The 22,895-nt window shown below is 42.9% G+C and overlaps 1 protein-coding gene across 1 annotated transcript; it reads right to left on the bottom strand.

Moving 5' to 3' along the window:
- Nucleotides 1-11,060: 11,060 nt before the first annotated feature.
- On the bottom strand, nt 11,061-19,370 carry LOC123926582. The gene is made up of 3 exons (XM_045980536.1): nt 19,081-19,370; nt 14,953-18,554; nt 11,061-11,065 (listed from the first exon to the last, which is right to left on the bottom strand). Exons 1-3 carry the CDS (start codon nt 19,125-19,127, stop codon nt 11,061-11,063), a joined length of 3,654 nt encoding a protein of 1,217 aa, XP_045836492.1. The 5' UTR covers nt 19,128-19,370.
- Nucleotides 19,371-22,895: the final 3,525 nt, after the last annotated feature.

Below are 22,895 nucleotides of genomic sequence, written 5' to 3' on the forward strand. Positions count from 1 at the left end.
CCAGCACACGAGTGGTCTTTCTAGGTGGAGATCAATTATTGCCCCTTTATTTAGAGAAATTACAGACCCATTCCCACCCTCCCTCCCTCCAGGTAGAGAGGCCTTGAAGCTCTTTGACTGCTGAGGGTGCAGGTATCGGAGGCAGTGGCTGAGCAGGAAAGAAGCCAGAAAAGGGGCAGGTCAGTGAAATCTTGAACCAGACAGTAAATAATGGAGATGAATCTCTTCTCATCCTTCAGCTTCAGGCCTCTAAACTTGGCCTGTTTGGGAGTATTTTGTGTGTGGTCCCTAGGAGACATGTTTTTTTTTGGGGGGGGGTCATTTTAATATTTACAAGAAATAAATCAGCAGAACAAGATTATATCAGATAGGCTGTGTAGAGTAGCTGCGGCTTATAAAACATACCAGTAATTTGTACCTGGTGAGTATAAAGAAAACCAAGGCAGGATTCAGATGTCTTTACAACCAAGGGAGTACACAGGGCATCAACAAATTAGAGGACAAAAAAATTCACATTTTCTACATTGAAAAAAAATTTACAGATCTCACAAATGTCTTTGAAGACAAAGAAAAAGCCAAAAGACAAAGAAAAAGTCCTCTGAAGGGTGGGAAAAAAGAAGAAATCTGAAACGGAATTCTAAATGTAAAAAGAGTTTTACTTCACAAGACCAATATTCTTGGCTTCTGTTTCATATATCAACAATCTCCACATTTTGACTATAAAAACTTCTGCTTCTTCATCAAGTACCATGGCAACATTCTAGGAGATGTGTTTTGAGTAGCCCTTGCAATCTTTAGACAGACCATGTCTGAGCCTCTCCCTAGGGGAGCTGTGTTTGAGTCTCTTCTTAACGGGACTGTGATGGGTTCTCGCAGAGGGACTGAGATGGGTTTTGCCACGCCAACTGTACTGGTCCCTTTCAAAGTGGCTCTGTTGGCTCTGCTCAGAATGACTGTGTCTGTTCCTCTCAGAGAGATTGCGTCCACTTCTTTCAGAGGGACTACAGTGAGTTCTCTCTGAGAAACTGCGACCTCTCCTCTCAGAGGTCCTGTGCTGTCTTCTCTCAAAAGGACTGTGTCCTCTCACCTCTAAGGGACTGTGATGAGTTCTCTGAAAGAGATTGCGACTGCTCCTCTCAAGGGGACTATGACATCTCCTCTCAGAGGGACTGCGACATCTCCTCTCAGAGGGACTCTGATGGCTCCTCTCAGAGGGACTGCGACATCTCCTCTCAGAGGGACTGTGACATCTCCTCTCAGAGGGACTCCGATGGCTCCTCTCTGAGGGACTGTGATGGCTCCTTTCAGAGGGACTTCGATGGCTCCTCTGAGAAGGACTTTGATGGCTCCTCTCAGAGGGACTGTAATGTCTCTTCCAAGGAAGACTCTGATGGCTCCTCTCGGAGGGACTGAGATAACTCTTTAGGGAAGGATTTTGATGGCTCCTCTCAGAGAGACCGTGATGGCTCTTTGGGGAAGGACTTAGGTGGCTCCTCTCAGAGGGACTGTGATATCTCTTCCGAGGAAGACTTTGGTGGCTCCTCTCAGAGGGACTGTAATGGCTCTTCCAAGGAAGACTCTGATGGCTCCTCTCGGAGGGACTGTGATATCTCCTTAGGGAAGGACTTTGATGGCTCCTCTCAGAGGGACTGTGATGGCTCTTTAGAGAAGGACTTTGAAGGCTCCTCTCAGAGAGACCGTGATGGCTCTTTACGGAAAGACTTCGGTAGCTCCTCTCAGAGGGACTGTGATGTCTCTTCCGAGGAAGACTTTGGTGGCTCCTCTCAGAGGGACTGTAATGGCTCTTCTGAAGAAGACTTCGGTGGCTCCTCTCAGAGGGACCGTGATGGCTCTTTATGGAAAGACTTCGGTAGCTCCTCTCAGAGGGACTGTGATGTCTCTTCCGAGGAAGACTTTGGTGGCTCCTCTCAGAGGGACTGTAATGGCTCTTCTGAAGAAGACTTCGGTGGCTCCTCTCAGAGGGACCGTGATGGCTCTTTACGGAAAGACTTCGGTAGCTCCTCTCAGAGGGACTGTGATGTCTCTTCCGAGGAAGACATCGGTGGCTCCTCTCAGAGGGACTGTAATGGCTCTTCTGAAGAAGGCTTCGGTGGCTCCTCTCAGAGGGACCGTGATGGCTCTTCCGAGGAAGACTTCGGTGGCTCCTCTTAGAGGGACTGTGATGGCTCATCTGAAGGCAGCTTTGGTGGATCCTCTCAGAAGGACCATGATGTCTCTTTAGAGAAGGACTTCGAAGGCTCCTCTCAGAGAGACCGTGATGGCTCTTTACGGAAAGACTTCGGTAGCTCCTCTCAGAGGGACTGTGATGTCTCTTTAGAGAAGGACTTTGATGGCTCCTCTCAGAGGGTCTGTGATGACTCCTTTCAGAGGAATTACATGGGGTTCTCTCCCTTAAGAAGCTATGGTGGTTTTGCTTCTTGGGTGTGAGTGTCTCTTTAAGGTGACTGTGTGAGGTTCTCTTAAGTGAACCATGTAGATTTCTCCCTCTGACTTGAACTTTGGTTCCTATTTTGGAGCTCTTGGACTCCTGGCTAGAGATTTCACATCTGTAGGAGTTTTTCTTACCTTTGCTGCTATTGTCGTTTTGAAGAATAACCACAGTCTGTCCGACTGAAGTGGTTTTGAAAATAGCACTTCTTTGGGAAACCATGGGCTTGGGTAGTTGGGTATGTTTAAGTTGGAAAGAGCTACCTCTTTTTGGTTGATGAGCTGATCTGAATTGCTGTATTTCTTCCCATAACATCTTCTCCTTCTTAGTGGTGATGTCTGTTGGCTTTAGCTTAGCAACTGACATCCTCTCTCTTTTGATATCTCTCGATGAGGAATAATCTCTGGCTTTTTGTTTTGGATCGTGGTTTTTGCTTGAACACAAATGGTCTGGCCTTGACCTGTCCTCAGGCTTCTGTCCAGCAAAACCCATAATTCTGTGTGCCGTCTGGAATGCTTTCTTTAGACCTTGAAAAAGCAGTGGAATGAATTTGGGTTGGGAGGGTTTCTTAGATTGTCTTTTTGAAGAGGCAGTAGTTGTCTGAGATGCTCCATTCCTCTTCCTTCTTAACTGGGCTGGTAAATCCCGAGGACGACTCCGTATTGTGGTTCTACCATTTGTATAGAACTCTGTGTTTTGTGTCCTGCCTCCCATAGTGATTCTTTTCTTTGGGTATTTTGAACTACGGGTCTTTTTGGTTCTCCTTTTAGACCATTTTTCATCCTGATGGCTTTCAGAGTCACTCTCTGGTAGAGAGTGAACTTGAGTAAACTCATAGCGCCCTGGCCCTCCAACTGTCATCTTTCCTGCTAGGGCAGGGATCCTATACTGTCTTTGCCTGATGTGGACTTGTACAGGAGCAGGAGATGGGGAAGATACAGACTGGAAATCCATTGTAGAAGTAGGACTCTTGGAAGCTCGAGTGTAGACTTTAGCTTTCCTTAGTGATGGTGATATAGAACTCCTTGATGTGATGGATCTGTCTCTTCTGTGATGCTTTGGGACTTGGGATCTTTTCCTAGTTCGCATCCTAAAGCCAAGATGCAACCTAATCTCTCCGTGGTCTTTGGGAGTGCTTACAAGGTGGAGCTGTGGGTAGATAAGAAGGTAAGGCCGCAACGTGCCCTGTAATTTATGACAGCAATTAAGTCCTACACATCGGCCACACTGTAGGCGCATAGGGTATTTTAAAACCAGACCTGAAGTTAGAGGTGGAGGTACATGGGGGAGTATTTGACTCCTTAACAGTTTTGCTGCTACTTTTAGCTTCAGATCTTGTAGCAACTGGAACTGTTCTGACAAGTCAGTCTTGGCCTGGGGAAGATAACTTGGCTCGAGACAGTGTTGGGACTCAAAAATCCTTGTCTGTGAACTCTGTGAGTTCTCACTCTCTTCCATTGGAACAGAATCTTTCCTAGTGAAAAGTGTATGGAAGGAAGACTCTAAATTTACTGGGACAGGAGGCTGGCCCTCTGTACACGAAACAGGCACGTGCTGAATGACTTCCTGGGATATATCACTAAGCTTCGAACTTTTCTTTATTTTTGCGCTAGCCCCAGAGTATTGCTGTATTATGGAGGACATGGAGCTACGTGTCCACATCCTTAAGGCTATTCTTTGTTCGTGACCATGATATGAAGTGTGTCTCTGAATGTAGTTTCTGGACACTGAAGTCCGAGAAATAATACTTCGACTCTTCTCTAGCAGACTCTTGGAAAGTTGCATCAGTTCCGCAGGAACCCCAAATAAATTCTGAATAGATTGACAGATATCTGCAGTGGCTCTTCCTGTTAAAGGTGTTTGAGAACAAAGGTTCCTTTCCATAGTGGTGCCCAAGACATTCCCTAACACTAGCATATTGGAGAGATATCTTCTGGGTAGTCGCTGTCTCCAGGAGTGATTCTCCCAGACATTCTGTTGTCTGCTCAAGACAGACCAGTTAAGGCCTCTTTGAGTTCCTGATCCTGACTGGAAGGTCCTAGATGGTGATCTCCAGCTTTGCAGTGGATGTTGGGATAGGCGCTGGAGTGAATTCTCTAGCTTCCCCACCGGCTTCTTATCAGTCCTCTTAGATATGACACCCACTCCTGGGATCTCAAAATGTGGGGTTTCTACAATGTTAGCTGTCTTATCAGAGGGTTGATTGTGAAGAGACAAGGGAAGGGTTGAAGTTTGTATCATAGCAGAGTCTAGAAAGTATTCTTCAGACTGCAAAATATCTGTCCCAAAGTTTTTTATATCCAAGGCCCTTGACACTTCTGGCATCTCCAAATCACAAAGGCTTCCTAATTCAGATGCTTCGGCAGAGCTTGAGATGAGCGAGTTTGAGGAGTTCTGTAGAAATCTAGAGAAATAATTCCCTATTTGTAACTCCTCTGTTGAAATAAAATTCTCAGATGCCCTCTTCTGATATACCTGTACTAGATTCAAATCCTCACATTGCATGATTTGAGGAGGCCCTATATTTATCCCCATTACTTTCCCAGCCTGAAGCCCTTGTTCATGAGTGAACACTGTAGATTCCTGCAAAGTAAATGCTAGCTGTGAGAGTGATTCTGAAGATTTCTCTTCAGTATTTGGCCTCAGAGTTAGTTCTACAGGTTCTTCCATTTCTTGAAGGTGTGGCCTTGGGAAGAAATCCAAACAATCTATTACTTCAGTAGCTGATCCTAAGGAGACTCCTAGTGGTTCTACAATCTGAGGAATTGGTAGTGGTGCTAATTCCTCAGAATTTACAGTTTGAAGTGGTGGCCCTGGGATTAACACAGTCTTTACAATTTGAAACCCTGTGGACTTCGTTATATCCAAAATTTGGTGGCTTGGCTCTGTGGTTAATTCCTTTGATTTTACACTTTGCAACCATAGCCCTGAGGTAGACTCGGAAGGTCTCACATCTTGTACTTTTGGAGTCAGTTTAACGTAGTCTACCATTTGAGAGGTTCCCCCTGGTGTTAATGCTACAGAAGTTACAACCTGAAGTGGTGGCCCAGGAGTCACTTTCCCATATTCAACAACCTTGGGGGGGCTTACTGAGGTTATTCCTATTGGTTGAGCAGCTTGAAGCTGTGTCTTTGTAGATCCTGTGACTTGATCTAGCGGCTTTGGACTAATCCTCATAAACTCTGTAATTTGACCCTGTAGTCCTGGAGCTATCTGTGAATATTTCATACTTTGATTCTGTGACTGTGTCAGCCCCATTGGTCCATCCCCTTGCTGCCATGTCTCAGATGTGAGCTCTACAGATTCTGCATGTCCTGTAACTTGACCTCTTTGCCTTGGGGACAAATCTAAAGAGTCCCCCCTTTGAAGCCATTGCTTAGAGGTTGAAGCCACAGATTCCGGAACTCGATATCTTAGCCTTGGTGTCATCTCTGAAGATTCTGGGACGTGATGTAATGACTTTGTAGTCAGTGCTTCTGATTCTTCCCTTCGCAGTCTTTTCTTGGAGATCACCTCCACAAAGGGAGGATTGGGCCTTGGAGCGCTCTCTGTATATCCAGTGGTTTTACTTATTGGCTTTGGGGTCATGCCAAAGGGAGGATTGGGCCTTGGAGCGCTCTCTGTATATCCAGTGGTTTTACTTATTGGCTTTGGGGTCATGCCAAGGAGTTCCTTCTCTGTTGGCCTTGCCTTGGAGGTCAACCCCATAGTTTCTGTAGTGTGATGCTTGGGCTTTGGTGCCATCTCTTCAGATCCTGTAACTTCCTGCACTGACCTTGTATGTGATTCCCCCAAGTCCTTAACTTGAGGCCATGACTGAGAGAGCAACTCTAGTGTTTCTGGGATTTTCTTTAAGGTTAATTCCAAGGATTCAGAGCCTTGATTCCTTAGCACGTGAGTCAGATCATCAGATTCTGGTACTTGAAGATCTAGCCTTAGAGGCATTCCTGGAGATTCCATGGTTTTACTTGTTGACTTTGGGGTCAACCCCATAGAGTTTTCTACAGTTTCATTGCCTTGATGTGCCAACCTTTCTGTGGTATGATAAACTGGTACTGAAATCAAATTTACAGACTTGGAGACTTGATGCTTTGGTGTTGGGATCACCAAATTCACAGATTTAGGGACTTGAGGCTTTGGTGTTGGGATCATCTCTGCACCTTCTACAAATTGATGCCCTGGCCTAGGGATTATCTCAGAGGAGTCTGTGATTTGATAGCTCCTCTTTGGAGTTAGTTCCTCAGATTTTGTTCTTTGAAGCAGTGACCCCGATAGTAACTCTACAGATTTTATATCTTGTTGCAGAGATGCTGAAGACAATTTCACATGTTTTATACTTTGCAACTTTGCTTCTGGAGGAAACTCCAAAGGTTTCTCACCCTGTCGTTGTGATTCTGGAGACAAATTTGAAAATTTAACACTACTCAACATCGGTCCTGGTATGAACTTCTTAGTTGGCTCTGGTGCCAACACTATTGATTTCATACCGTGCCATCCTGAAGTCAGCTCTTGGCAATTCATACCTTGCTGTTGGGACCCTGGTGTCAACTCTACAGATTTCCCATCTTGAAAACATAGTTCCGGTGCAAAGACCTCAGAATTAACACTTGGGGACCTTAGGCATGATGGAAACCCTGAAGAATTAGCACCTTGAGGCTGTAGCTGTAGGTTTGACTTCAAAGATGTCACATCTTGAGAACATGGCTCTGATTCAAACACCACAGATTTCTGCCCGAGGCAAGAAATCAAATCCTTCGAATTCACATCTTGAGGTTGTGGCCCTGGTTTCAACTCCAGAGATTTCACATCTTGAAAACACAACTTTGGTGCAAACACCACAGATCTCTCACTATGCTGCCTAAGGTGTGAGGGCAGCTCCCCAGAATTCATACCTTGAGGATGTGGCCCTGGATTTAACTCCACAGATTTCACTTTTGTAAAACATGGCTCTAGTGCAAACATCTCACACTTCAAGTCCTGCAGCTTAGAGCCTGAAGCCAGTTTCACAGAATTTCCACCACAAGACACTGGCTCTTTGTTCATCTTCACAGACCTTACATCTTCAAGCAGTGGCTTTGGTAAAAATAACACAGATTTCCTGCCATGCAGTGAAGAGCCTAAAGTGAACACTGGGTGCATAACTTGTTGCTGTGACCCACAGTGGTTCTCCAAAAACTGTATTTCTGGAAACTTTGTCCCTGGAATTAACTCAGAAGATTTCACACCTTGCAAATGTGGTCCAGCGTTGAACAGAATAGATTTTGTACCTTGATATTCTGACGTAGGATTCAATTCAGAGGGTTTCATGCCTTGCATCTGTGGGTCTGGATTAAACTTTATAGCATTTATGCATTGAAGTTCTGACCCAAAATTCAAATCAGAAGAATTCACGCCTTGCAGCTGTGGGCCACAGTTTAATTCTTGTGATGTTATACCTTGAAACTTTGTCCCTGGACTAAATTCATGTTTCACATTTTGTAAATGTTGCACAGGGTTGAACATAAGAGATTTCATACCTAGAACTTCTGACCCCAGATTCAAATCAAAAGATCCCATACCTTGACATTTAACCCCTGAAGTCAACTCAAAAGATTGTATACCTTGCAAAGGTGGCCCGAGTTCAGACCCCATAGAATTAGCACATTGTAACTTTGGCTCTGGATCCAACTCAAAAGAATTTACACACTTCATCTGTGGCCCAGGGTTGCGTTCCATGGGTGCTACAGCAAGAAACTTTGACCCTGGAATCAATTCGGATTTTAAATCTTGTACATGTGGTTCAGCGCTGAACACCATAGATGTCTCACTTGGATTCTTGGATCCCGGATTCACCTGAGATCCTGTACCTTGACATTTTGTCCCTGGAATCAATTCAAAGTACTGTACGCCTTGCAAAGGTGGCCCAGGTTTGCACCCCATAGAATTTGCACATTGTAATTTTGGCTCTGGATTCAACTTAGAAGAATTTATACACTTCATCTGTGGCTCAGGGTCGCATTCCATAGGTGCTATAGCAAGAAACTTTGACCCTGGAATCAATTCAGATTTCAAATCTTGCGAAGGTGGATCAAGGTTGAACACCATAGTCGTCTCCCTTGGGATCTCTGAACTCAACTCAGAAGACTTTGTACCTTGACGTTTTGAAACTGAAGTTAATTCAGAAGGGTTTATACCTTGCAAGGGTGGCTCAGATTTGCATCCAACAGAATTTACACACTGAAGTTTTGGTTTTGAAATAAATGCAGAAGAATTCACATCTTGCAAAGGTGGCCCAGGGCAGAACACCTGGGATTTTATACCTCGAGACTCTGATCCAGAATTCAACTCAGATTTTACCCTGTTCAGTTGTGGTCCAGTACTGAATGGCCTAACATTTATACACTGAAGCTGTAGGGCTAGATTAAATTCAGAGGATTTCCCACCTTGTAATTTAGGCTGATGCTTCGTTTCCAGAAATTGCTCATATGGAAGCTTCCTGTCTGTGCACAACTCGGGTTTTATCTCTTGTAACTGTGGCCCAGGATTGAACTTGAAAGATGACATACCTTGAGGCCTTGATCCCTGGCATAACTCAGAAGATTTAACATCTTGCCACTGTTGCTCAGGATTGGATTCCTTAGATTTCACATCTTGGGGCTTTGTCTCTTTGCACAATTCTGAAGATTTTATATGTTGCAAATGTAGTCCAGGGTTGTATACCACAAATTTCACACTTTGAAGCTCTGGCCATGGTTTCAACTTAAAAGACTTCTCTTCTTGCCGCGGCTTCCCAGCATTGAACTCGGAAGATATCACATTGCAAATCTTTGATTCCAAAGCTAACTCAGAGGGTTTTGTGACCTGGAGTTCTAGGTCATGGTTGACCTTTGTGGTGTTCATTATTTGAAGCTTTACAGACTCAGGAGATTTTGCACCTTGCAACTTCGCCCCAGGGCTGAATTTCAGAGATTTCAGGGCTTGAATGTGTGATCCTGGTGTCGACATAGGCAATTTCCTATTTTGTAACTGTGGGACTGACTCAAACCCCAAAGATTTCACATCTTGGGTCTTTGCACCTAGAGTCAATTCAAGAGGTTTCATGTCTTGCCACGTGGGTCTGGTAAGGAGCTCCACGTGTTCTCCATTTTGAAGCTTTGTTTTTGGCGTTAACTCAGAAGATGGTACACCTTGTAACTGCAGAACAGGTTTTAACTCAACAGATTTCAAATCTTGGAGTCTGCACTCTAGCATCAAGTCAGATTTCTCACCTTGTCTCTGAGGTCCAGGGTTGAACTCCACAGATTTCACACCTTGAAGCTTCCTCATCTGAATTAAATCAGATTTCCCACCTTGTAGCTTTGGACCGTGGTTGAACTCAGAGGGTTTCCCTTCTTGAAGTTTTGACCCTGGGATCACTTCAGAAGATCTCATACCTTGCAAGTGTGATCTAGAACCAAACCCTGCTGATTTTTTATCTTGAAGCTTTATACCCATGATCAACTCAGAACATTTCACATCTTGTAACTGTGGGCCTGCTTTCACACCTGAAAACTTCCTCTCCAGGATCAAATCAGAAGATTTCTCACCTTGTAACTTTGGATTAGCTTTCAGTTCTGCAGATTTCACACCTGGAAGCTTTTCCCTTGGGATCAGTTGTGAAGCTATCACATCCTTCAAGTGTGGTCCAGACTTAAAATTCAGAGATTTTACATCTTGAAGCTTTATACCCATGACCAATCTAGAAGATGCCCCATCTTCCAACTGTGGGCCTGACTTGAAATCCACAGACTTCACTTTTTGAAGCTTTGTCCCCTGTATCAATTCAGAAGATTTCACACGTCTCAGCTGTGGCCCAGGTTTGACATTCACAGACTCCATATCTTGAATCTTTGTTTCTGAAATTGATTTAGAACTTTTCACTCCTTGAAACTGTGGGTCAGGGTTGAACACCAATTGCACATTTTGAAGCTTTGATCCAAGGGTCAGGTCAGAAGATTTCACAACTTGCACCTGGGGACTGGGACAGCTTTCTTTATGTTTTACATTTTGAAGCTTTGTCTTTGAGGTCCTTTCAGAAGAATTCACATGTTGTAACAATGGCCCAAGGTTGAAATCTGTACATTTGGTACCTTGAATCTTTGTCCCTGTGATCAATGTAGAAAATGTTATACCTTTCAACTGTGAACTTGGATTTAACTCAGTAAATGTCTTATCTTGGGACTTTACCTCAGGTGACAACTTAGAAGGTTTTAGATCATGCCACTGTGACCCAGAGTTGAAATTCTCAGATTTCACACCTTGAAGCTTTGTCTGAAGAGTCAATTCAGATGACTTCATGCTTGTCAAGTGTAGTGGGGAGTTCAATTCTATAGTTGTATTGCTTTGTAATTGTGACCTTTGGCTTAAAACGCCAGATTTCACACCAGGAAGCTGTGAATCTTCCATAAGCACCAGAGACTTCACACGTTGAAGCTGTGCTCCTGGGGATGAATGTAAGGGTTTCGCTTCTTGGAGCTTTGATTTTGCAGTCAATTTAGATTTCCCATCATGCATGCAAAGCCTAGATTTCAGTGGCATAAATTTTATATCACAGAGCTTTGACCCTGAAGTCAGCTCACATGATTTCACACTTCTAACCTGTAGACAAGGTGTCAAATCACAGTCCTGAAGCTTATGTTCCTGGAGTGATGCTGAAGATTGCGTATCTTGGAGCTTTGGCCTTGGAGTTAACGCAGATGACTTTCTATCTCTTAACTGTATCAAAGGTTTCAACCCTAGAGACTTGACACCTTGAGACTGTAACCCTATAGACTTCACACCTTGGAAATCAGGTCCTGGTATCCACTGGATACACCTCATTCTTTCCAGCTGTGGCTCTTTTTTGAGCTCAGTAGTTTTTACATCTCGAAGCTGTGGCTCTGAGGTTGATGCCAAAAGCTTCCCTTTGTGCAGCTGTGTTCCTGGGAGCACCCCAGGGATTTTCATGTTCTGCAACTGTGGCCCAAGGTTGAACTCTGTATATGTCGCACCTTGAGTTTTTGACCCTAGAGTCAATTCAGATGACTTCACATCTCTTAACTGTGTCAAAGATCTCAACCCTAGGGATTTAACACCTTGAGACTGTGACCTGAGATTTAACTCTACAGATTTCACAGCTTGGAACTTAGGTCCTGGTATCCACTGAATGCATCTCATACTTTCAAGCAGTGGCTCTTGTTTTAACTCAACGGTTTTTACACAAAGCTGTGGCTCTGAAGCAAACTCTGAGACTTCAATTTGGTGCAATGGTGACCCTGGGGTCAACTTAGGAGACTTTATGCTTTGCAACTGTGGTTCAAGTGGATCAGGCTTGAATTCTTTAGGTTTTAAACCTTGAATATTTGATTCTGGAGTCAAGTCTGATTTCATACTTTTAAACTGTAACTCAAAATTGAGGTCTACTAGTTTTTTACCTTTAAATTTTAGCTCTGGAAGTAACTCCAAAGACAGCTTATCGTCCGACATAGCCCCTCTCTTCACCTGCTCTGAATTCACACATTGCTGCTTTGGTGAGATTACAGATATCGTGCCATCCTGTTCTGGCCCAGAAGTTAAATTCATGAGTGCTGTCTCTTGAAACTGTTGCCTTGGGGCAAAATCCATAGTTTTTACTCCTTGAGACTTTGATCTTCTGGTCACTTTCACAGATTTTACTTCCTGCTTGTTTAGCCTTGGGGTCCACTTTACAGATTGTACACATTGCGGCTCTGAATCTGGAGTTTCCTCTACAGATTTTAAACTTTGATGCCTGAAACACGGGGTACTGTCGACAAATTTACTATCTTGGATTTGTGGCTCTAAAGTCAGTTCCTTGGGTTTCACACCTTGCAGTTCAGACCCTTGGAGTAATGGCCCTGGTGCAAAAGGCACAGATTTCTCACTTTCAATTTTCAATTCCACAGTTTGCACATCTTGCATTTGTGTTCTTTGGAACAACTCCACAGCTTTGGAGTCTTGAATTCTTGCATGCAGAATCAAGTCAGAAGTTGTACCTTGAAGCTTGGTATCTTTGGTACTTTTCACAGGTTTGACATAGTCTATCCATGGCACTGCAGTTATCTCCATAGATTTCTCACCTTCCAGCTGTGGACTAGGGGTTGGCAAAGTAGATTTCGTACCTTTTGGACCCTGTCCTGTAGTTAAGACCACAGATTTCACATCTTTCAGCTCCGAGGTCAACAACTCAGATTTTACACCTTGAAGTTTTGAGTCTGGGGTCAGCTCCATTGGTTTCATACCCCCCACACCTGGCCCTCGGATCAATTCAGAAGATTTTATACCTTGTAACTTTGTTCTTCTAGCCAACTCAGAATAGTTTACACTTGGCAACTGTAACTCAGGAGTCAACCCCATAGATATTGCATCTGGTTTCTCTGGCTGAGAGACAATTCGATAAGAAATGTTACCTTCCAAGTTGGACATTTGGTCCCTCCCTAATTTTTTTACACCTTGAAACTGTGTCTCTGGTACTAGCATATCAGGCTTGACCACTTGCTTTTGAGGTCCTGGGGACAACCCCACAGATCTTACTCCTTGCATCTTTGGGTTTGGGGTCAACTCAAAAAATTTCACATGTTGTAGTTGTGGCCCTGAGTTTAACTCTGAAGTTTTCACACCTTGAGGTTGCGTTCCTGATGTCCGATCACAAAATTTGACATCTTGTAACCATGGCCCTGGGGTAAGCCCCACCTGTTTTATATCTTGAAGCCTTGGAGGTGTCTTTGCTAATTTAGAATCTTGAAATGCTAATTCTGGAGTCATCTCCACAGAATTTACACCATTAAACACTGATCCTGGGGTTTGCTCCCCAAATTTGACAGCTTGAAGTTTTGGCCCTGAAGTCAATTCAGAAAATTTGACATCTTGCTGCCTTGGCCCTAGGTGCAGTTCCTGAGACTGCACACCTTGAAACTGTAGTTCTGAGGTCAACTTCATAGACTGCGTGCTGTGAAACTGTGATCCTTCAATAGACGGAAGAGTTTTCATATTTTCACTCAAGAGCCCTTGGCTTAATGGCAAAGGTGATTCTGTTACAAATCCCAAGGATTGTATATCTTGAACCTGTGTTCCCGGTATACATTGCACATGTTTCAAACCTTGATGCTTTGGTTCTAAGGTCAAATCAGAAAATCTGACATCTTGCAAGCGTGGTCCTGAGTTTTGTTCCACAGATTTCATACCTTGAGTTTCTGGTTCTGGAGACAATTGTACGGACATAACACTTTGATGCTTTAGCCCTGGGGTAAAGTCTGACAATTTGATTTTTTGCACTGGGGAACCTGGGGTCAGTGCATCAGATTTCACACTATGATGTGGGGACTCTGAGATGAAATCTACAGGCTTTTCTCCTTGAAAAGGTGGTCCTGGAGGTAAATTTGAAAATCTGACACTTTGCAAATGTGGCCCTGGGATCAATTTCACATCCTGAAGCTGTGCCGCCTTAGTCAATTCCTCTGATATTATATGTTGTAGTATTGGTTCTTGTACCAGCTTCTCAGATTCTACCATTCCAGTAGTAGCTGGCTGTTGGATTAAATTAACATATTCCACGTCTTGTAATTGTGGCTCTGGATGCAGCTGCATAGACTTTACTCCCTGGAACTGTGGCTCTGGGGTCAACTCCGGAACATGTCGTTTTGGTCCTGTGATAAATTGCTTAGATCCCACCACTACTGGGGATGACACAGGGGTTAACTTCACAGATTTCAAATTTTGCATTAGTGGCTCTGATTTCTCATATTGCATTTGTGGTCCCAAAGTCAATTCCAGGGATCCTTTTACTGAATATGGTGGTACTGGCATTGTCTCCTGGATATTTTCAACTTGAGACAATGCCAACCCATAAGGTTCTGTGTTTTCGTATTCTGACCTTAGAGGTACCTCTGAAGGCTCAGTAACTTGAAGGTGTGGCTTTAGAGTCATTCCCGTAGATTCTATAACTTGACCTGTTGGTTTTGGTGTTAATGCCACTTGGCGCAAAGTCCCAGAAAACAGCTGTGCAGTTTCTGTGTCTTGATGGCCTGGCCCCAGAGTCATCTCTGAAAAATTCTGAAAACATGGCCTGGGCATCATCGCAGGAGTTCCTGTGACTTGCTGTGGGATTAACTTCACAGATTCCTCCTCTTGTGGCTGGGTCTCAGAAGCTAACTTTACAGAGGCTGTGTCTTGATGCCTTGGTCTAGAAGTTGGACCCAAAGATGTCTTTGCTAGTAAATGTGGTTCCACGCTTAGTTTCCTCGATTCAACATGTAAGCGTGTTTCAGGAATCAACCTCTTAGATACTTCCAGTGGTACAGTTAAATCCACAGCTGTATTGCCATGCATTAATGGACCTAGAGCTAACTCGTCAGGTTTTGTACTTTGGGGCTGTGGTTCTGGGGTCAGTGGCACAGATTTCATACCTTGAAATTCAGGTTCTGAGGTCAACTTCTTATAGTTCCTAAATTCTGAATATGGTCCTAGATTCAGGTGAACAAATGTCATACTTTGTGACTCTGGGTTCAACACTTCTGGATTTATTCCTTGCATCTCTGATCCTGGTACTAACGCTGGAGATTCTTGTATTATGTGTTGAGGCATTCGAGTCTCCAGGGCTTTTACGCCTTGGAGCATTGTCTCAAGAGCATCTTGGAATGGCACTGAGTTTGCCTGCATACATTCTGAAGTCTGGTTCAATGGCCCTGGAGTACTTCTTAAAGATGGTTGTGTCAACTCCATAGATTCTTTCCTGTGGTGACAAGGGTTGGAAGTCAACTCTACTTCTGCTCCTTGATATCCTGGCTCTGTGATCATTCCTGAAGATTCCAAAGCTTGGTGCCATGGGGTTAATCCTTCAGGTTCTGTGGCTTGATGATTTGGCTTGAGGTTCAGCTCTACAGAGTTTACTGCTTGAATGTGTGCCCCTGAGCTTGGCTCCTCATATTTCATACTTTCCACCTGTGTTTCAGGAATCACATTTCTACATTCTGCCATTTGAGGAAATTTCACATCTTTAAGCAATAGTACTGGGGCTGTCTCCTTAGATCTTTCATCTGGTAACCATGGCTTTGAGGCAAACTCCATAGATTTCTTATCTTCCTGTGGTGGTCTTAGGATCAACTCCACAGCTTTTGTATCTGAAAACTTCGGTGGGAGGGCCAAATGAACATATTCCAGACCTTGCAACTGTGAATTGTGGGTCAAATCTAGCGATTTCCTATTTTGCAAGTGTGGTGCCTGGGCTAACTCAGCAGATTTTCCACTTTGTTGTTGTGTTCCTAGGTTCAAATGAATAGATTTCACACCTTGAAGCTGAGACCCTGGGGCTAACTGCACAGAATTCCCACTTTCCAGCTGTGAAATAGGTGCCAACTCATTAGATTTTACAGTCTGCAGTTGAAGTTCTGGGGCCAGTTCTATAGGGCTCACAGTTGGGATCGGCTGTCCATATTTTACCATCTGTGGGACCGAACCTGGAGTTACGTCTATAGATTTTACATTCTGCAATCCTGGGGATAACTTCATAGAATCCACAGTCTTAACTTGTGGCATTGGCTTCACCCCCAGATATTCTGCACCTGGAAGTAGAGATGTAGTGGTCATTACTGCAGATTCTGTGACTTGATGCAGTGGCTCTTGGCTCATTTCCTTAGATGGTGCTCTTTGACCCAGTGATCTTGGGACTGTCCCTAAATGTTCCATTATTTGATGATGTGACTGTTTTGGCTCAGCCAGATTTCTGATTATGGGGTCAGAAGCCAACCCCATAGTTTCCATAATTTGATGGCTTTGCCTTGGACACATCTCTGAAGATTCTAAGATTTGATGCCTTGGGGTCAAACGTGGAGATTCCATGACCTGATGAGGTAGCCCTGGGGTTAATGCTGTAGTTTTTGTGCCTTGAACATATGGTTGTGGAGTCATCTCCACAGAGTCTTGCACTTGAATCCGTGACCCAGGAGTCAACTCCAGAGGTTTCCTGACTTGAGATACTGGCCTTGAGGTCAAATCCTGAGTTTCTACAACTTGTGATTGTGGTGTTATGATCATTCCCATGGGTGACCCCAGTGCTGCTGGGGTTACCTTTAAAGAGTGTATGGATTGATGTGATGGCATTGGAATCATCCCTACTGATTCTGTGATTTTAAGTGGTGGCTTTGGAGGTAAACCCACAGATCCTACAACTCCAGGTGGACCAATAGTAGGAGGACAGCTAGAAGATGTCAAACCGACTGGTTGAGTTGCTCCTGGGGCCAAAGTTGCAATTTCAGACTGTGAATCTCCAGATTCTATAACATGTGGCGGTGCTGGTGGAATTATTCCCATGAAATCCATAGCTTGTAATTGTGCCACTGGAGTAACTTTCGTGTAATCAGTAACTTGATGCGATGGACTGGAGATCATTTCCAGTGATCTTGTATTTTGACATATTGGCCCTGGAGGAATCTTCAATGGTCCTGTGATTTGACTTTCTGGATTTAAGGTTATATTCACTGATTCAGTAACTTTAGGATGTGGCCCAAAAGTCATTTCCACAGTTTCCACAACTGTATATTTTGCCTTTGGATGCATCTTTCCTGATGGTATAACTTTATGGTCCAATGATGTGGCTATTTCCCCTGATTTCATGGCTTGGGATGGTGTTCTTGGGGTTTTTCCCACTGGTTTTATGATATGTGGATGTGATTCATTAATCATCCCCATAGAATCTGTGACTTGAAGCAATGCTGCAGGAGTTACCGTCACATTATCTGTGACTTGATTCACTGGTCTGGAGGTCATCTTTGATTCCATAACTCGATGCTGAGCACTTGGTGTTACCTCCACTGGTTCAGTGACTTGATATGATGGTTTAGTGCTTACACTCACTTTTTTTGTGGTTTCCATTGGTTTCCCAACTTTGGCTGGTGGCTGTGGGAACAAACCTACAGATTCTATCACTTCTGAATGTGATTCTGGGATCATCCCCATCGAATCCATGACTTGAAGTAAAGCTAAAGGAGTTACCTTTATACTATCTGTAACTTGACATGGTAGACTTGGGGTCAATTCCACATTAGTCATGTGGGACTTATGCTGCTGAATCCTTTTTTCCAGACGACCTATGACCCTCTGTTCTATATTAAGTTCTAGGACATGTTTTGGCTCCTTCTGCAGTCCAGTGGTTTTCTCTGGAATTATGTCAGCTCCTAAATTTTTGGGAAGTGGAGTGCCCAATGATGTAACTAAGGGCCTGGATGTAAGGATTTGGGGGCCATCCCCAAGTTGTGACTGCTTACCTGGGATAAGTGACTGTGAAATTTTTGTTTCTGTTCTATTTAATCCAGATTCCACTCCAATATTCACATGGAGCTGAAATGATGGACAGTTTGGGAATTTATTGTAGAGACTTTGTTCAGTGCTTTGATGAATGGGCACAGATACCTGGATTTGAGGTTTCTCTGGTTCAGGAACTCCTCCTTGTGCCTCAATTAAATAATTCAGCATTCCCCATGATTCCCTCACAGGCAGAGGCACTGCTTGTTCCCTCAAAGTATAAACCTTCCAAGCCATATGTCCCTCTAACTCCCACCTAGCTAAAGGAGAAAGCCGGATTGGAGCCCACCCCGAGAATCGTGGTCTTGCCTTGGTGAAAATAAAATCTGGCCCATGATCCAATGTCAAATGACTCTTGCTCTCTCCCCCATTCTTTGTTTTTTCTTGTTGGCGGAGATCTGGGGATTCAAACATAGAGTTGATAAAAGAGTTTTGGGATCTTAAGGGTGAAAGAGCTGCCAAATTCTGTAAAAGTTTTGATTTCCCAAACTCTGAGAGCTGAAAAGGAGGCAGGGGTGTGCCTTTGTTCCTGAACATGGAAGACTGGGTTTTGGGTAAAATAGGTAAACTATGGCTCCGGAGTTGCCAGGTTGTTCCTTCAGAAAAGACGGGAAGGTGGGACAGGCAGGAGTTGTTGCATAATGATCCAAAGGAGCTGCTGTCCTTAGTAGAATGTTTTGCCTTCTTACAGCCACAACAGGGTAAAACAGGCTTCTGAGCCACAAGCACAGAGGAGGTGGAGGAAGAAATCACATCCTGTGATTCAGGCAAACATAATTTCTTAAGACTTGATCTAAGAAATAAAGAAAAGTTTCCATTTGCTTTGAGGCTGGAAAAAGTAGGAAAAGGGAAAGGTAACGGCTATTTCAAATGTGAAATATTTTGGCCCGAGGGAGAACAATAACAACAAAAGAGATTGTTTTCCCCAATATCAATTACTTGTGTGAAGAATTCCTCTACCAGGAGGAGAGGACGGTATGGGTCTCCATTCCAATCAGAAATGATCCATGGACTAAAACCTTTGGACCCAGAATTTATCCCCACTGCCAAAACTAAGTAAATAAGCCACCACCTAACAATCTCTCTTTTCCCTCTCTTTTCCCCTCCCTCTTTCCCTCTCTACTACCTCCCTTCTTTGGTCTCTTCCTCCCTCCCTCTTAAAAGTTCTACCACCTTTGGGGCACCTGGCTAGCTCAGCTGGTAGAGCATGCAATTCTTGGTCTCAAGAATTCAACCCCCACATTGTGGGTAGAGTTTACCTAAGACAAAAACAAAAACTTCCACCACCCAACCTCCCCCCAGAAATGACCTTCCCTGACCTTGCACATTCCAGATGTTGGAAGATCTGATGAAGACTTCTGTCCATGGACCAGAGTACATACTCCTGGGCCCATCCTATAGGGAGACCTGAAAAGCTGGACACAAGAGTAGGTCAATGTCACTGAAGTGATATTAAAGTACTAGTAAGGAAACCAATAAGAATAGTGACTTAACTTAGAAAAGGAACAGCTATCATTGTGAGGGAAGTAAAACAGTACTAGGTACCTTTCTCCTAACTCATACAGAGTTTATCAGTAGAGTAAGCTGAAGAGAGGAGGAATAGATAGTGAAGGTCAACTCTACTCACTGTGTCCAAGTAGCTTCCGAGCAGCTCATCCTAAGTTTTTCTTCCCACTGGGAAGCTGGGAACAGAGGTAAAGAAGCTTTTAGCACCCTAATTGTTGATACCACCTCTACCTTGTTCCACCCCGGTGTTTTACAGATAAGACAACAAAGGTGAAATCATGCCTAGGATCATTAAGTTAATTAGTGGTAGAGCTCAGACTTAACCCAAGTCTCAAGTTTTTATATTTTGAACTCTACTCTGCTGCCTTCACCATGTAGTAGATTAAGCTGTTGGAAAGCGCAGGAACAGTCATGCGAGTAGGGAGTTGGAGTAGGGGAATCAAAGTTCATAACACATGTTTTTCCCCCCAACAGAGTCTACCCAGTGCCTATGACAGGGGAAAAAGTTATCGGAACTTCCTGCACCAAACATTAATCTCACCAAATTTCTTTCCTGATGCTTTGAGTTCTACACGAAAGGAAAATTAGGAAAGAGAGCATGGGGAAAAGAAGCATAGGAAGAATTATCAATCTGTTTACATCTCTTTGGAAGTTGCTAAAAAGAATCTAGCATCTTTGGAGATGCTAGAAAGAATAAGCACATTTCTTTCTTTTACATAATCTGTCTCAAATTCCCTCCCTCAAACTGTTATTAAAGTCTGGAGTTTTAAAGCAGACCCACAGTTGATTTGTCATTAGCCTTGAGCTGAAGAATAAAGGATAGGATCTTTCTGACCTGTGAGTTTCTGGATCTTTTTCAATTTACGCTGCTTTGAAGTCTAGAGAGGCACAAAGAGAAAAAAATAAAATCAGAAAATGTTCTAGGTTAGAGAATCAAGAGCACATTTCCTCTCACAGACACAAATATTGATACAGTTGGTGTCCATAACCACAGCACAACTGGCACCCCATTCATGTATTCATAGATCATTTAATGAGTGCTTACTAAGTTCTAGGCATTAGGTTGGGTGCTAGGACTACAAAGATAAATATGACCCCTGTATTCTGAGAATTCACATTAATGGCAAAACAGATGTCTAAACAGCTAAATTATAATACAGTGTGGCAAATATATAACACATAAATAGTATATAAATAAATAGATAACAAAACATAAATATATTAAATTTATTAAAATTTATAGATATATTAATAAATAAATATATAACAGAAATATAAGTGTTACAGAATAAAAGGACAGTGATTAACTGCCTGGGAAAGATGGGGAAAATTACTCAAGAAGTGGCCATTTGTACTGGAGTCTGAAGAATCAACAGAAAGTTTTTGGTGAAAAAAAGAGCCTGCCAGGCAAGTCAAAAGCACCATCACCAAGAAGATTATAAAGTCATGAGTGTCAGGTGCACATTGGCTAAGACAAAAGCTGAAAATATAAGCGGAAGCCAGATTTTGCCAAATGATGGAATTTTTATTTGATCCTTTAGGTCAGGATTTCCCAATCAGTAACGTAATCTCCTAAGTTTTTTGCAAGCTTGTTCCAGGTCACTTTAAAGGCAGAAATTACATTTGTTACCATTTCAAATAAAACAATTTTTATTTCTCCCTTTTGAATCATGACATCAGTCTCAGAGAGTGTATTATAAGAGTCTACATAATATTATTCATAGTATTGCCAAATGTTTTAGCTAAACAGTGTTGAATAAAAGCGTTAAATGCAAAAATTCTCCCAGGAATGGTGGTTCAACATAAGAAAGTAAATCAATGTGATACACCACATTAATAACACAAAGGGGAAAAAAGATGGACAATTATCTCAACTGGTGGAGAAAAAGGATTGCCAAAATCCAACACCTATTCATGATTTAATAAAAAAAAATAAAGACACTCAACAAACTAGGGATAGAAGGGAATTTCCTCAATATAGTAAGGGGTATTAATGAAAAACCCATAGCTAATATCATTCTCAATAGCGAAAGCCTGAGAGCTTTCCTTTTAAGGTAGTGAACAGACAAGGATGCTCAATTTCACTACTTTTCTTTAACATTGTGCTAGAAACTCCGACCAGAGCAATTAGGTAAGAAAAATAAAAGCCATCTTTTCCTTTGGAAAGGAAAAGTTAAACAATCTCTATCTCTGTTCATAGATGACATAATCTTATTTACAGAAGATCGTAAATAATACACACACATACACACACACACACACACACACACACACACACACACAAAACCCAATTAGAACTAATAAATGAATTTAGCAAAGTTACAGAATGCAGTATCAACACACAAAAATCAGTTGTTTTTTTTTTTTTAGGTTGGTTCCATACTGGGCCCAATGGAGAGCTTGACCTCATGACCCTAAGATCAAGATAAAGATCAATATCAAGACCTAAGCTGAGATCAAGTCTTGGATGCTTAGGGGTACCTAGGTGGTTCAGTTGTCAAGAGTCTGCCTTCTGCTCAGATCATGTTCCCAGAGTCCTGGGATCAAGCCCTGCATCTGGCTCCCTGCTCAGCTGGAAGCCTGCTTCTCCCTCTCCCACTCCCCCTGCTTGTGTTCCCTCTCTCGCTGTATCTCTCTCCGTGTCAAATAAATAAATAAAATATTTTTAAATATAAATAATTTAATTTAATTTTTAAAAAACTGATTGAAAATAGAAACCCTGGCCTCTGCCTTCAGCTCAGGTCATGATCTCAGGATCCTGGGATGGAGGCTGGTATCAGGCTCTCTGCTCGGTGGGGAGCCTGCTTCTCCTCTTTCTCTCCCTCTGCCTGCCTCTCTGCCTACTTGTGATCTGTGTGTCAAATAAATGAAAAAAAAAATCTTTATAGATTTTATTTTTAAATTTAAAATTAAAATTAAAACGAAATTTAAATTTTAAAAATGTTAGATAAATCCCCTGATATGAGGAAGTGGAGATGCAACATGGGGGGTTAGGGGGATAGGAGAAGAGTAAATGAAACAAGATGGCATTGGGAGGGAAACAGACCATAAGTGACTCTTAATCTCACAAAACAAACTGAGGGCTGCTGGGGGGAGGGGAGGTTGGGAGAGGGGGAGTGGGTTTATGGACATTGGGAAGGGTATGTGCTATGATGAGTGCTGTGAAGTGTGTAAGCCTGGCGATTCACAGACCTGTACCCCTGGGGATAAAAATACATTATATGTTTATAAAAAATAAGAAATAAATAAAAAATTCTAAAAAATAAAAAAATTAAATAAATCTTTAAAGATTTATTTTATTTATTTGTTTATATTTATTTGAGATAGAGACCATGAGAGAGAGCATGAGAGTGGAGAAGATCAGAGGGAGAAGCAGACTCCCTGTGCAGCTGGGAGCCTGATGCAGGACTTGATCCCAGAACTCCAGGATCATGACCTGAGCCAAAGGCAGTTGCTTCACCAATTGAGCCACCCAGGCACCCTATTTTGAAGTACTGATATAATTCCGAAAATGGCATTTTTTTAAGATTTTATTTTTAAATAATCTCTACACCCAGTGTGGGCCTCAAACTTACTATCCCAAGACCAAGAGTCACATGCTCTACTGACTGAGCCAGGCAGGTGCCCC

The sequence above is a fragment of the Meles meles genome, chromosome 16 (genome assembly GCF_922984935.1).
Source record: "Meles meles chromosome 16, mMelMel3.1 paternal haplotype, whole genome shotgun sequence".
Lineage (NCBI taxonomy): Eukaryota > Metazoa > Chordata > Mammalia > Carnivora > Mustelidae > Meles > Meles meles.

What these genes read in the sequence shown, in the direction of transcription:
- LOC123926582 (XM_045980536.1), bottom strand. Translation starts at nt 19,127, where the DNA reads ATGGACAGAAGTCTTCATCAGATCTTCCAACATCTGGAATGTGCAAG. An exon ending in CAACATCTGGAATGTGCAAG is followed by an intron (nt 18,555 to 19,080) that starts GTCAGGGAAGGT and finishes TTTATTTCTTAG; the next exon opens with ATCAAGTCTTAAGAAATTAT.